At 45.9% G+C, this 15387-nt stretch overlaps 1 protein-coding gene across 6 annotated transcripts in view; it reads right to left on the bottom strand.

The window, feature by feature from the left end:
- Nucleotides 1–1374: 1374 nt before the first annotated feature.
- The window catches only part of slc25a21 (solute carrier family 25 member 21), a 92885-nt gene continuing 78872 nt past the window's right edge, over nt 1375–15387 (bottom strand). For 3 of the 6 annotated variants that reach the window (XM_036209948.1, XM_036209949.1, XM_024267983.2), the window contains 8 exons: nt 9909–9975; nt 9435–9494; nt 4854–4961; nt 4612–4776; nt 3300–3481; nt 2620–2672; nt 1855–2078; nt 1375–1518 (listed from right to left, as the gene is read on the bottom strand). In XM_036209948.1, the coding sequence (XP_036065841.1) occupies nt 1507–1518; nt 1855–2078; nt 2620–2672; nt 3300–3481; nt 4612–4776; nt 4854–4961; nt 9435–9494; nt 9909–9975 (871 nt within the window). In that variant the 3' untranslated portion in view covers nt 1375–1506. The remainder of the gene's footprint in view (nt 1519–1854; nt 2079–2619; nt 2673–3299; nt 3482–4611; nt 4777–4853; nt 4962–9434; nt 9495–9908; nt 9976–15387) is intronic. The other 3 variants (XM_024268015.2, XR_002918802.2, XM_024268028.2) reach the window with 3 other exon arrangements.

Raw genomic sequence — 15387 nt, 5'->3', positions numbered from 1 at the left:
ACATCAGGGCTGCTGTTCAATGCCAGCGTGCGTGAAAGGGCGCGCGCGTGTTTGCATTCTTGTGGCAACGATGACTGATCGGTGGTGTGTGTGGGGGGAGGGGGGGGGCTCATCCTCACAGCTTTTACGCTGCAGGTGACGCAAAAAAACTTTATTAGCAAACAGCAGAATAACAAAATAAAGAATTAAAAAGGATTTAGGGAAACACGCACACAGATCCGTGCACATTTACTCCAGCTCTCTGACAGCATGTGGGGGTAACATTACGTCATCAGTGCACCTGGAGGGAACCCCCCCAACACACCTGGTTCCACATCTGCAGCTCCGGGTGCGCGAGGAGCTGCAGGATCCACGAGGACAAATCTGATCTGCATTTACAGATCAGATTAATCTGGAACGAGGATTGATGTGAAAACTGATGAAGATCATCTGGATCCGTTCATGAACGACAGAAAAACACTAAAGTCTTGAACCTGATCAGACCCGAGCTAACATCCAAGCTAACATCCGAGCTAACAAATTAGCTAACATCTGAGCTAACATTCAAGATAACATCCGAGTTAACATCCGGGCTAACATCCAAGCTAATATCTGAGCTAACATTCGAGCTATCAAATGAGCTAACATCCGAGCTCGCATTCAAGCTAACATTCCAGCTAACTTCCGAGCTAATAAATTAGCTAACATTGGAGCTAACATCCGAGCTAATATCTGAGCTAACATCCCAGCTAACAAATTAGCTAACATCGGAGCTAATATTGGAGTTAACATTTGAGCAAACATCCGAGCTAACAAATGAGCTAACATTCGAGCTAACATCCGAGTTAACATTCGAGCTAACAAATGAGCTAACATTCGAGCTAACATCAGAGCTAACGTTCGAGCTAACATCTGAGCTAACATCCGGGCTAACGTTCGAGCTAACATCTGAGCTAACATCCGAATTAACATTCCAGCTAACATCCGAGCTAACACCCGAGCTAACAAATGAGCTAACATTCGAGCTAACATCAGAGCTAACGTTCGAGCTAACATCTGAGCTAACATCCGGGCTAACGTTCGAGCTAACATCTGAGCTAACATCAGAGCTAACGTTCGAGCTAACATCTACATCTGAGCTCAACCCTCCAGTCCCAGTTCAGAACCAATAGTGTTGTGAAGGAAAGTTCTGCCTGAGGACGGTCTGAAGATACAGAACTTATTGTTAAATAAATGAAATCAAACATTTTTATGATTCTGGGACTAAAGACAGATTTTCCAGAAAATACATTTCCAGGTTTGGTGAAACATTTATGACAAAATCAGAAAACAACATCAAAGTTTTCTGTCAGCAAAACCGTAAAAATGGAAAAAGAAAACCTCAGAAATCCAGAATGTTTTCAGACTTCCTTTTATTAGAAAAAGCGGTGAGCCGCTCCGGTCGTCCATGAGGCTGACCTGTGACCCCCCCTCAGTGTTACCAATGTCTCTGCAGCCATCCGGACACGTACTCGTACACCAGCAGCATCACAGCTCCGCCTACAAAACACAGCAGTCTGTTGGATTCTTCTGCAAACATGATCAGAATTTAAATAAAGTTTGGACAAAAAAACAAAAACAAATCCTTTTGTCTTGGTTTTTAATTTTTGTAAAAATAAATTGTCTAAAATTAAATAAAAACTAAAATTGTGACACAATTCAATCTAAAACCGTAGTGTTTATAACTTTAAATTATTTATGACTGAATATTTTTAATAACATTTTTTACAGTTTCTTTCTCCAAAGACTCCACTGAGGAAAACAAATCCGACATTTTTATGGATTTTCTTCATGCAGAATCGGTCCTAAATTCAGTGAGCGATCAGCTGACTCAACTGAAACCGGTTCGTCCTGAGCTGAAACTGAAGCGGTGTGAACAGGCTGGAGAAGATTATGGCCGATCCTGCAGGGAGGGGGGTCTGAAGACCGCTTCAGGAGCCCGATCGGTGTGGTTGTTCCCTGCAGCAGACGCCGGTGACACGTCCTGCTGGACCTTCCCCGTCCAGTCCTTCTGCTCACCTGGCAGGTGTGGCCGATGTACCTCCACCGGCACCTGCTGGCTACTTAAAGCAGGGAGCAGAGCAGCAGGCTGAGGAGCTGGGCGGGTCTTAGTCGGTGTGGTGCTGGTCTGTTTTGTTTTCTTTGTCCTCTTATGCTGCAGGGTTTTGTTATTTTAGTTGGGGGTTTGGTAGTCTTAGTTTTGGGGCTTTGTTTGTTTTCTTTAGGTAGTTTTGGTTAGCAGGAGCCGCTGACTCCGACGGTCGACATGGCTGGTCAGCAGTGACTTTTTTATGTTTGGCCGCGGTTCTAATTCCCTTTGGTTTGTCTTTTGTTTTAACCACCACAATAATTGTTTTCCCCTTTTGATTTTCGGGTTTCTTTGTTTCCCTCGTTTAAGAAACCGTGTTTGTGTTTCTCACGGGTGTCCAGGTCAGCTCCTCTGTCTGTAAAACCATCAAATGTTTGGATTTGGCTGAAGGTTTGAAATATGAAAAGGTCAAATTCAGAGGACTGAAACGCCGCAGAGGATCCAGACCTTTCAGTCAGACTTCTGATCTGGGAAAGCCTCAGCCGTCGGGAATGTTCTGATGGTTCTGTTACCTGGTCCGAGTCTCATTATCTTGGGAACGAGGCCTTTGTAGAGCGCCAGGAACCTGTTTTAGAGACAAAACATGATAGTCTTCAAACACAAAGAATATTTTAGAGAATCGTTAGATCTGAGAAGCTTCTTCACAACCGCGGTGAGCGGCCAGCTGACGTGCCGGTTGACGTGCGCGCTCCTGAGCGGCGCACAGAGACATTCCCCTCTCCCTAATGCGTTCAAGGTGATGAGTGGCCGCCAGCCTCTGCCTCGTGCCCCCTGTCCTGCTCCCTGTCCCCGCCACTGATGGCGTTAATAAGGCTCAGCCCACTTCCTCTCCGGCCTTCTGTCTGATTAGATTGACCTGCGGAGCGCCGCGCGCCTCGTTAGGGGCTGCTTAACGACGTCTCCCATAGGGACCACTAATTAGCCGAGACTGTGTTGTGTTACAGAAGGGGACTGGATGTGGCGCATGGGGGCACACTCCCTGCACCCCTGCTCCCCTCACTAACAACGTCCTCCAAACATTAGCCGGGACCGGTCCGGCGGGGGGAGGCGGACGGCCGCAGGCGACTGCCAACAAAACATTCATCTCCTCCTGCAGCCTGATCTGGGGCCGGACGCTGCACCACAGCACCATCAGCTGAAGCTCTGCATTCTAACATGGACTTGTGTGACGACATGTACCCCCCCGTCATACCCCTCCTCGCGGTGCACCAGGGCCATGGTCTGGAGGCAGGTGCGGTACTTGATCTGGCCCGGCTGGGGCTGGGGGCCTTGGATGCGGCTCTTGGCCACGTCGAAGGGAATGTTGACGCAGGAGGAGATGGTTCCCGCCAGGAGGCCGATGGCGAACTTCCTCAGGAACTCCAGCGTGGGGTCCTGCGGGGACATTCAGAGGGACCGCGTTGGTGATGAACGGCGCGGAGGCACCGGAGCGTCCAGCTGCAAAGCTGGCATGAAAGCTCGGATCGTTTTCTGGTAGCAGGGGGCAGATTAGGGCTTCCTGAATCACTGCTGCCTTCTGATTGGTCGAAACGAAGCACATGCTCTTCAGGGAGTCAAGATGGAGGATTTATAAACAGGGCAGACTAGGGAGGCATATGGGGACAATTTGGGTAATTGGGCTGTGACTCGGCACAGGGGCATTACTGTACCGGAGCGGCCCAGACTCAGCGCTCTGACAGCTAATTGGCCAGGATATTTTTACAAATGACAGCAGCCTTTTCGGTCCAGGCCTTCCTCCAGGAGCCGGACACCCCGAGAGTCGCGGTAAATCAACAGGTTTTTTCAAGTGGGATGCGGTGAAAGGGGGGGCACACCCACTTCCTACCAGGCTGAGCAAACAGCCCCTCACACGCCGCCGCCGAGCCGGGCCCTCCGCCTCCTATCTGCTATTCAAATGTCTGTCCAGGACGCGCTCAGCCGGGATTTGACTACAGTCACGACTGACTTGTTAGCTCATTGCTCATGTTGCAGACGAAAACCCCCACCATCTCGGGAGGCCGCGTCCGGACGCGTAGGCGCCGGATCATCCCGATCCCGCTGTACGACGGGATCGGGATGATCCGCTGCCCGTGCATTCGGACCGTCCCGATCCCGTCCTCAGACGGAGACCACGTCCCTGGAAAGACGCTGGAAGACGGCGGAGGCCGGCCTGCTGCTGAAAGTTGACTGTCTGCTTCCAATTAGTTCATTGGAGTTAATCTAATGCTCTGCTCTGTACATGTGGAGCCGGCGTATGGTAACGTTTCCATTAAACAAAATTAACTTTTGTTTGGGCCATCAGGCTCTGCCGGATGTGTAACGGGAGACTTTGAGGATGTTATGAAGAGCAAACAGACGGGGTATTAGTGCGGCTGATCTCCAAGAGTCCCTCTGATTTCTGCTTCCTCCTTCTCTGCTGCCATGACAGCTCCTTGTTCTTCTGAGGAACTCGACAGGACTGGACGAGTCAGTCAGACAAAAACAACAAGAATCCAGAGAGCTCCGCCTCTGCCGCGCTCTCTTACCGGGCTGGGAGGAACGGCGTCCTTCACGTTGAAGTAGAAGCCGAAGTAGATCATGTTGAAAACGCCGTGGCGCCCCAGCGTGGAGGTTAACCCTTTATTCAGGCCCTTCAGCCCCAGCCCGTCCGACCGGGCGATGCGGCGTGCTTGTGCGAAGGCAGACGGTTGCTGTGGCGACACAGAGGATTCGGTCAAACGGACTCTAGAGCGCCAACCGGGACGTTAAGCCTCTGATTCCCACCCACCTCTGTGAAGGAGTCCCTGTTGGCCTGGAGACTGACTTTCACCACTTCAAACGGGTTGACCACCACAGCCTCCGTTAAACCTGAGCCCAGCCCCGCTGCAGACAGCGCCTGGAGGGGGGCGACTTGATTTAGAGCTGAGAGGCAACAGCAATAATATTTAGGGAGAAACAGCAGAAGGCAGCGAGGAAGAGTCAGAGAGGACGGTCATGTTTGAGCCAATGCACACAAACATCTGTGTGTGTATATAGATATATCTATATATACAGTGGTGGACAAAAGTGTTGGTACCCCTCAGTTACAGAAGGACAAACCCACAATTCTCACTGAAATCACTCAGAACTTACAAAAGTAACAATAAATAAAAATGTATTGAAATTAAACAATCAAAATCATCCATCAATTTTGAATTGTTATTAACATAATTATTTGAAAAAACAAACTAATGAAACAGGCCTGGACAAAAATGATGGTACCTCATTGAAAGATTGAAAACTATTTGACCAGAGTGACATGATTAACTCAGGTGTGTCCTTTAATTGACATCACAGGTGTTTTATTTATTGTTACTTTTGGAAGTTTTGAGTGATTTCAGTGAGAATTGTGGGTTTGTCCTTCTTTAACGGAGGGGTACCAACACTTTTGTCCATGTCTGTATATATTTGGATTTATTTATCTGTATATCTATATAGATATACAGATCATTTTCCATTTTCCTGCTGTGTGGATGGACACATAAAAAATGAAGTTCCAGTCACGTGGTCTAAACGCAGACTTCTAAAACAAACTTTTCTTCATCCTCTGGGGAAATAAAAGTAGTGAGAGGTGAACTTTCTCTCAGAACTGATGCTTTCTTTAACTCATCGTGACAATCCGCATTTATATGGCTTTCCTTTGGCGCTGCAATCGAGGCTCAGCGATACGTTGTTGCTGTGACAACGGGCTGCGTCACAAATCGGATAGTCAACCTTTTTGTGAAGAAGCACTCTAAACTAAAAAATAACAAGAATAAAGCACTAAAATCAGTTGAATATTTACTTCTTCTGTAATTAACTATGGTACGAATAGGATAATGCGCAATGAAGTGAGCATTATCAGAACTTAATGCACGACGGAAGTGAAGTGGAATATGGTTGTGTAAAGTGGAAGTGTAGTTAACTTGAGTTGATAATTATTGAACAAAGAGAGAACTGGACCCCCCCCCTCCACGTTTTAAACAGGAAGTACCTGCTGGTCCCAGAAAGCCAAAATCCCAAAGACGTCTATGGAGAAATAAACTGCTGTTACTCAGTCATTCGGTCAGAATAACCGTTCTTGATCTGTCTCTTTATAACATCGACTTGCTGAACTTGGTTTTTTTTCATGATTTATTTTCTTTAATTGCAAGTTAATCAAGTTAAAAACTTGCCAATCAGAAGCCTCAATGAGAGCATGTGGTGCCTCTGGCCTCAAATGTTTGAAGCATTTGATTGACAGTCCACTCCCAAAATGGCGATATCTGTACCGCGGAAACATCGACTTATTTTGGTTGGAACCCGAGGTCACTATTTATGTCAGTGATATTGACATGCTTTAATTTTTTTAAATGAATCGTATGTGTTAACGTTGACAGCATTAATACATGTATACACACACACACACACACACACACATACTGGTACATCTATCCATTTACACCCACATCTACACTCAGACACACCTGAGCTTGTTCTCCTTTTTACGAAGCTTTGAGGACAGACTGCAGTGAAGGACGACAGACCAAAGACATAAACGGGGGGGGGGTCTGAACGGTGTCAGATTTAAAATGTGCATACATTTCATGCAGTTTAAACCAGGAGACGGCACATGCACGTGTGTGTGTGTGTGTGCACGGATGCATGCTCAAGCGAGGCGTAATGGGAACATGTCGAGAACGTGTCTATAGCTCATTAGTCTTCCCGCTCTTTATGCGGCTGTCAGAACGCCGGCACCCATCCTTCAGATGTTTACACAGCCAGGCAGCACCTCAGCTCTCCTCGCCATGATTACTGTGTGCGTCCTCATTAATCAGACTGAAGGCATTCAGCTGGGCCATCTTTACATCTGCTGCACTCCAGGCCCGTGTGACACGCCGCAATCCCTGGCCTTTGAGGGGGCGTGGCCTAAGGAAAACTTTGACGGGGAATTTGAAGCCAAAAACCTGAACAAAAATCAAAGCTAAAGTAAAAGAAACTGAGTTTGTTAAATAAAATAATCTCTGTGGTTTGAGAGCATCAGCTGGAAAACTTTTATGTTTGTATTTTACATGTTTCACATAAACCTTATTTGACTTTTTCAAGAATTGTTGGAACTCTCTGAGCTGATTAAGACATATTCATCTTAGACAGCAGAGTGACGTGGACCGCCATCCGCCATGACGGATGGACAACGTGCTGAACGCGTCCATGAGGTGTAATATTGGTAAAGTGGTTTTGGAGAGGTTGTCGTCGCACAGCGAGACCCGACTGCGGCGTGGGCGGTACGGAACAAAGCGGCTCCTCCAGGGACCAAAGGATCCGCACCAGCGAGATTAAGGCGGGATTATCCTCCCACTACCTCTAAGCAATGAGTTCAAGGCTATTTGACAAACTTGATGTTTAATGGATTCCATGTGTCATGCATGTGTGCAAATGTGTCTAATTATGATTAAGAATAATTACAATGACATCATTTATATGTGTTTTTAGCTTACAATATTATTATTTTTATTTTTCTATCAATTCATGACTAATTATCTCAATTTAGTTTGATGTACTTATGCATATTCTGTGTGTGCTTGTTTCTTTTCTTTTAAGTTCGTTTAGTTTTCTTTGCTTGAAACAAGCCAAATAAATAAATAAATTAACAAAAGCTCAGACAAATGAACAAACCAATGAAGGAATAAATAAATAAATGACCAGAAGGAGAATCCAGATCTCCAGATCTGATCACAGATTCCACAAAACCCTCATCGTGACAGAAGGACCGTCATGTCCTCGGATCATAATAAAGAACTAGAAAAGTGCCTGCGATAATGCTATGTGAACGTTTTTTTGCTGAAAGCAGTCGCTGAAGATGCTGAAGAAAATTACTGGAATTGCTGAAGGGATTGCGGAAAATGCTAAAGCTATTTGCATAATGCTAAAGTTGCTAAAGGACTTAAAGTTGCAGAAAGTGCACAAAGAATTTGAAAAAAATGTTGAAAAATAAAAATAAATGACAAACATTTGAAGAGGGAGAGAATATATGAACTCGGAATTATCCCAAAACCTCAGTAGATGCCAAATTAGCCAAAAAAAAGGAGCATTTTGCTAAAATGTTAGCTTAACTCCTAATTAGCTTTAAAATCATGAGTAGATGCCAAGTTGCCTGAAAAAGCTAAAATGTTGCTGATATATTAGCTTAACTCAAAATTAGCCCCAAAACCTCAGTAGAGGCCACATTAACCAGAAACGTTAGCATATTGCTAAAATGTTAGCTAAACTCAGAGTTACTGTTCAAACCTCAGAACCATGAATGTCTTTAACATGTTGAACATTTTGACAACAAACTTGGATCATTTGCAGAAAGTGCACAAATATTTGAAGAATTACGTAAAAAAGGCAAAATTTGAGTAAAATTGCAATAATTACATAAAAATTTGAGTAAGCAAAAGTAAAAGCATGAATGTCCTGAACATGCTGAATGTTTTTGATTGTATATATTTGAAAAATTCCCATTCATTATCAATGGGGCTGAAAAATCGCATCAATTGTTTAAAAGTGTAGAAATACTAAAAGTAAAGCAGGAATGACCTAAATGAGTCGAACGTTTGATACCAAAATTGCAGAAATCGCTGAAAGTGTGATTGAGATTTTACCATTAAAAACATGGAAGAATAAATGAGGAATAAATAATAAGGAGAAACAGTGTAGTGTGAATGTTCACATTTATAGCATTCACACTATAACAGAATAAAATCTGAAACAAAAGGATTACGAGATCTTAGACTTTACAAGAATCTATTTGGCTCCTCCCCTACTTGGAACGCTCCTCCCTAATCTCCGGTTCCAACGTCCTTCAGGGTCACCTTCAAACATTCACCCAACCAGGCTGAAGACGTCACACCTTCAGGTTTGGACATGGAGGTCACCTCTCTGAGCCTGTCTCTCCTCTGAAGTCAGAGTGAACCAACCGGAGGCCGTCACTGAGCTCAAAGCTCCACACGACGCTGAACTTCATGAGAATCTTTGACTGGTTTTCATGGTGGAACTCGTCTCTGTGTGTCACTGTTGTCACGGCAACGATTGTATTTCCTCCAACTTGTGACGTTTCAGAGCAAAGGAATAATCAGCTTCCAAACAAATATTAATTTCTCATATTTAGAACGCTAAAGCATGAAGGGAGGGTCCGCCCCCCCCCTCCTGAAGCAGCAGTGAAAGCTGAATGTTAACAAGAACATTTGCATCTGCTGTGGTTTTCCTGCTGAGGACATTCTTGGCGTTGGTCTCCGCTTTCCTTTCTCTGGCAGGTGAGCGGATTTCTCCGCCCGCCGCCGCTGCACGTCTGTGTTGTTGTTTCAGCTTCGTGTTTGTTTGGAAGACTCACCAAACCCGGAGACAGCGGGGTCAGAGCCAGCAGCTTCTTGTACTGCTCGAAGGTGAAGAACTGCAGGAGAAACATCAGATGAATCAGCATTTCCTTCCTCACACTTTTACAGACAGAGGACTCCAAGGCGGGTCCTTCTTCGTCACCCTCACACGGTTCCCCTGGTTCGTTTATCTCATTTCATTTGCTGCCATTCTCCGCTCCAGAAAAGCTGTGCTCACCGCGAGGTGATTAGCTTCCTTTTAAAGTTCACTCAGCATCTCACTGCCAAACAGCTTCATGCCAAGCATGGAGCTCCCTCTGCCCCCTCCCTGCATGGAAGACGGGGAGAAGACGGGGCTCCCGGGACGTCAGAGGAGCTGCAGCCTGAGCGATTCACATGGCAGAGGGCCATGCTGTAACCTGATCCGGAGCGTCGCAGGACGTCCTCTGATGCTGTTCAGCTTTTTAAAGGCAGGCGTGAACATCCTTTACCTTGACTGCTCGCTTTGGAGTCTCAGCCAAAATCGGGGGCAGGATTCCCTTGTAGAAGCCAAACAATCTGGAGACATAAAAGAAAACGGATCAGGTTTGGCTTCACGTGTCTAGAGGACAAGAAAAGTCAATCAACCCAGAGAAGTTTTCAGACAAAACTTTGTTTTTCTTCAGAACCTGAGAAAACTCTGCAGCAGTTTGGAAGGAAACCTGGAAAAAAGACAGCCTCTTCTGGCTGCACTAATCCTATTAACATATGAAAATATCTGAGCAGTATGAAGTCATAACATTAGAGAGGCACATTCCCAAACAAGACCCTGCTTATTTAAGGGAAACATGGCTGCTCCTCCTGTGGAAGCAGCTGGAACCAGCAGGAATGCTGATAAATCCCCCCCCCACCAAATCATCTGGTTTGGTTTGCTTTCACACGTGGCGCTCTAAGAAGAACTGAAGACTGAGGTGAACAAAACCACGCAGGAAACTGCTGCAGTTCGGACAGCTCCTCATTAGGGGGCGCTATTGCCTGAGATGATCTCCAACAGGACAGAATTCAAGGGGAAGAAAAGCAGCTGGTCTGTGGGGAGCCCTTCTGTACTAATGCTGAAGTGAACCGTACCAGAGTCATCTGTATTCACACTGAAGTGAACCGTACCAGAGTCATCTGGGTCCACACTGAAGTGAACCGTACCAGAGTTCATCTGGGTTCACACTGAAGTGAACCGTACCAGAGTCATCTGTATTCACACTGAAGTGAACCGTACCAGAGTCATCTGTATTCACACTGAAGTGAACCGTACCAGAGTTCATCTGCATTCACACTGAAGTGAACCGTACCAGAGTCATCTGCATTCACACTGAAGTGAACCGTACCAGAGTCATCTGTATTCACACTGAAGTGAACCGTACCAGAGTTCATCTGGATCCACACTGAAGTGAACCGTACCAGAGTCATCTGTGTTCACACTGAAGTGAACCGTACCAGAGTCATCTGCATTCACACTGAAGTGAACCGTACCAGACTCATCTGTATTCACACTGAAGTGAACCGTACCAGAGTTCATCTGCGTTCACACTGAAGTGAACCGTACCAGAGTCATCTGCATTCACACTGAAGTGAACCGTACCAGAGTTCATCTGCGTTCACACTGAAGTGAACCGTACCAGAGTCATCTGCGTTCACACTGAAGTGAACCGTACCAGAGTCATCTGCGTTCACACTGAAGTGAACCGTACCAGAGTCATCTGCGTTCACACTGAAGTGAACCGTACCAGAGTCATCTGCGTTCACACTGAAGTGAACCGTACCAGAGTCATCTGCGTTCACACTGAAGTGAACCGTACCAGAGTCATCTGCGTTCACACTGAAGTGAACCGTACCAGAGTCATCTGCGTTCACACTGAAGTGAACCGTACCAGAGTCATCTGCGTTCACACTGAAGTGAACCGTACCAGAGTCATCTGCGTTCACACTGAAGTGAACCGTACCAGAGTCATCTGCGTTCACACTGAAGTGAACCGTACCAGAGTCATCTGCGTTCACACTGAAGTGAACCGTACCAGAGTCATCTGCGTTCACACTGAAGTGAACCGTACCAGAGTCATCTGCGTTCACACTGAAGTGAACCGTACCAGAGTCATCTGCGTTCACACTGAAGTGAACCGTACCAGAGTCATCTGCATTCACACTGAAGTGAACCGTACCAGAGTCATCTGTATTCACACTGAAGTGAACCGTACCAGAGTTCATCTGGGTCCACACTGAAGTGAACCGTACCAGAGTCATCTGCGTTCACACTGAAGTGAACCGTACCAGAGTTATCTGCGTTCACACTGAAGTGAACCGTACCAGAGTTCATCTGCGTTCACACTGAAGTGAACCGTACCAGAGTCATCTGCGTTCACACTGAAGTGAACCGTACCAGAGTTCATCTGGGTTCACACTGAAGTGAACCGTACCAGAGTCATCTGCATTCACACTGAAGTGAACCGTACCAGAGTCATCTGTATTCACACTGAAGTGAACCGTACCAGAGTTCATCTGGGTCCACACTGAAGTGAACCGTACCAGAGTCATCTGTATTCACACTGAAGTGAACCGTACCAGAGTTCATCTGCATTCACACTGAAGTGAACCGTACCAGAGTCATCTGTATTCACACTGAAGTGAACCGTACCAGAGTTCATCTGTATTCACACTGAAGTGAACCGTACCAGAGTCATCTGGGTTCACACTGAAGTGAACCGTACCAGAGTCATCTGCGTTCACACTGAAGTGAAACGTACCAGAGTCATCTGTATTCACCCTGAAGTGAACCGTACCAGAGTCATCTGCGTTCACACTGAAGTGAACCGTACCAGAGTCATCTGTATTCACACTGAAGTGAACCGTACCAGAGTCATCTGTGTTCACACTGAAGTGAACCGTACAAGAGTCATCTGCGTTCACACTGAAGTGAACCGTACCAGAGTCATCTGGATCCACACTGAAGTGAACCGTACCAGAGTTCATCTGCGTTCACACTGAAGTGAACCGTACCAGAGTCATCTGTATTCATCCTGAAGGGAACCGTACCAGAGTTCATCTGTATTCACACTGAAGTGAACCGTACCAGAGTCATCTGCATTCACACTGATATAAACCGTACCAGAGTTCATCTGTATTCACACTGAAGTGAACCGTACCAGAGTCATCTGCATTCACACTGAAGTGAACCGTACCAGTTGTACAGCTTTGTTGAATACTTTTCAGTGAATCTAATATTTATCTTTCTTTATGAATCGTTAAAGATAGTCAGTTATTCGTCAAACTCCTGCAGCTTTTTAAATAGTTTAGTTGAAGGAGTCAAACTGATGTTATATAAGATCATGTAATTCATTTGTATCCTGATTATTTTGCTCCTTTTAGAATTATTCAGCCAGATTTAAACATTTTCTTTCATTTTAGTTAAGCTTTTTAAATTGAGAATTATTGTGCTGTAGTTTTGGATTTCCTTTAGCTATTTTAGTACTCAGCTTTTAATCTGCATTTTCAGCATGATTAGATTTTTTTTACAATTCAATTAAAGCAGAGAAAAAGACTCCACAGTGTTTTCAATGTGGGTTCAGGTCCGGTTTGTTCCCTCTCTGCCTGAGTTCTGTCTGTAAGATGGAATCTAAACCAGTTAGAATTCATTTCTCTGTCTGGGTCATGAAGTACGTTTGGGAAGATGGGCATTGGAGCGAATTGTGTTGAAGGAACGTCTCCGGTCAAGAAAACAACAGCCCACACAGCCCCCTGAGGTCGAGAAGATATTTAACACACAACTTCTCAAAGTGTGTCTGCACCTTGGCGGCCATCTTGACTCCACTTCTTGTGTAACGTGATCTCTTTAAATTTTGAAAGACGCAGAAATAGATGTTTCTCCTCACGCAGACCCAAATCTATACTGATGATTTCACCTCCACGGAGCAAAGCGGCTCTTTGGCGTCTTCACGTTTCATTCTGCTTCTGCAGATGTTGAAATGTAACTGTAGTGGTTTTCTGACCCGTCAGCTCTTCACACAGCAGAGTTGCTCCCTCAGCTGAGGTCTGTGATGTTTGTGTCTGAGCAGCTGCAAAGCTTCACGTCTGAACTTTGACAAACTGTTTCCTTGATTTATAAACTTTCTCATATTTCCCCAACGATCAAAAAGAAGTGAAGTCGTGGTGTTGTTCTGGGCTCCCAGGTACCATCAACCCTCCACCACCGTGCTTCACAGTGGTAGAAAGCACCTGAACACCTGCGCCGTCTCTAAGCTCACCAAAGGTAAAACGCTGATCAGAACTTCCAGGTTCTGAAGGATCTTCAGCTTTTTCTCAAATCAGATCAGCACTGAGCGGGATCCACCAGAGAGCTTCAGGAGAACAGCAGCTAGCTAAGAGCTGCCACCAAAACTACCTAAAGAAAACAAACAAACAAACAAATCCCACAAACTAAGACTACCAGGATCCAAACTAAAATAACAAAACCCAGCAGGGTAAGACTGCTGAGGACAGAGAGGGAAAAAGAGCAAAACAAACAAGGACCACTCAAAGTAAAACCCAAATGCTACAGCTCCTCCTGCCCACCTCCTCCTGCTCTGCTCCTCCTGCCCACCTCCTCCTGCCCTGCTCCTCCTGCCAACGTCCTCCCGCTCTGCTCCTCCTGCCCTGCACCTCCAGCCCACCTCCTCCTGCTCTGCTCCTCCTGCCCTGCACCTCCTGTCCTGCACCTCCTCAGAACCCAGAAGTCTGTCTGTGGTCACCACGGGCAGAACCAGTCCTTCACCGGAGGAGTCTCACTGATGGCCGATTGTTTCCACCTGGTCCAGTTCACAGAAACATGTGAGACTGATCATAAGTGCTGACTCCTGATTGGACGGTTGGATCACACATTAGTCTGATTGGTTTGGAGGAACATGGAGTTCTTCCTTTTACTTTTTGTGGGGAACAGTTTTTAAAAACTCTAAAGGATCCTGAAAACTTTCAGCCAATTGTTCAGAGTTCTGTTGCATTTTTATCTGTCGGCTCCAGAACTGAATTCAAAACGGACCAAAGGTTTAATGTCACAGCTGCTTAGATCCTCCAACAGGATTAATCCAGGCCTCTGTGAACAACCACAACACAGAAGGGTTCATTTTGCTCATGACTTTTATTTTGAAAATACTTGAGCGATTGTTAAAGTCCTACGTCAGCACAGATGATGTTTGTGATCTTTACATTGTTTTCTAGAATAAAAATAATCCTAACCTCACATGCACTGCTGCGCACGTGAATAAAGTCCTTTAGGATGAAAAAGAAAACAACTTTTTGGTTTGTAGGTTATTGAAACCCTTATTTTGAAGGGCATCAGAGTCCTGCCTGTCACAGAAACTTCTCATCAAAGCGGCTCTTCATGCTCTTCCACAGGAGAATCCCTAACCTGCATCACAGGTGAAGACCCCCGCTGCAGGTCATGTGATCAGCTGCCGCTCTGAAACGTCTTTCCAGAAGCGAAGGTCAGGAGGCGGAGCCACGACATGCGCTCAGCAGGAAACCAGATCAAACCCTGATAATGAGAGGTTTTCAGGAAGCAGCTAAAAAAAGACGCGGCTGCCGGCGTCCTAAAGCATCTCCAACCACAAACGCGGCGCCCGCTCTGCAGGTACGGCAGCAGGATTTAGGAGGCCTCACAGAATGAAGCACCGGTCACTTCAAAGCAGCCGGACTTTATAATTTCAGTCACTTTGGCGGCTCGCCAGCCATGATTGAAGGCAAACGAGCAGCCAGCTAAAATAAAAAAGTTCCTCATGTCCAGATATGCTTCCACTAAAGAGCGGCTGCATCTGGACAGGAAGTCCTCGCTGCTCGTGTACATTATTTCTTTAGAAGTCGACGTTCATGTTGGAGCAGAAACTTCACAGAAAATGGTAAAAACTCCTAGATCGGAGCACATCGGAGCGGATCAGAGTGGATCAGAGCGGATCAGAGTGGATCAGAGCG

This window comes from Oryzias melastigma, linkage group LG22 (genome assembly GCF_002922805.2).
Source record: "Oryzias melastigma strain HK-1 linkage group LG22, ASM292280v2, whole genome shotgun sequence".
NCBI classification, from domain to species: Eukaryota; Metazoa; Chordata; class Actinopteri; order Beloniformes; family Adrianichthyidae; genus Oryzias; species Oryzias melastigma.
The sequence above is the reverse complement of the archived record's forward strand: the minus strand, read 5'-3'. Positions and strand labels throughout refer to the sequence as shown.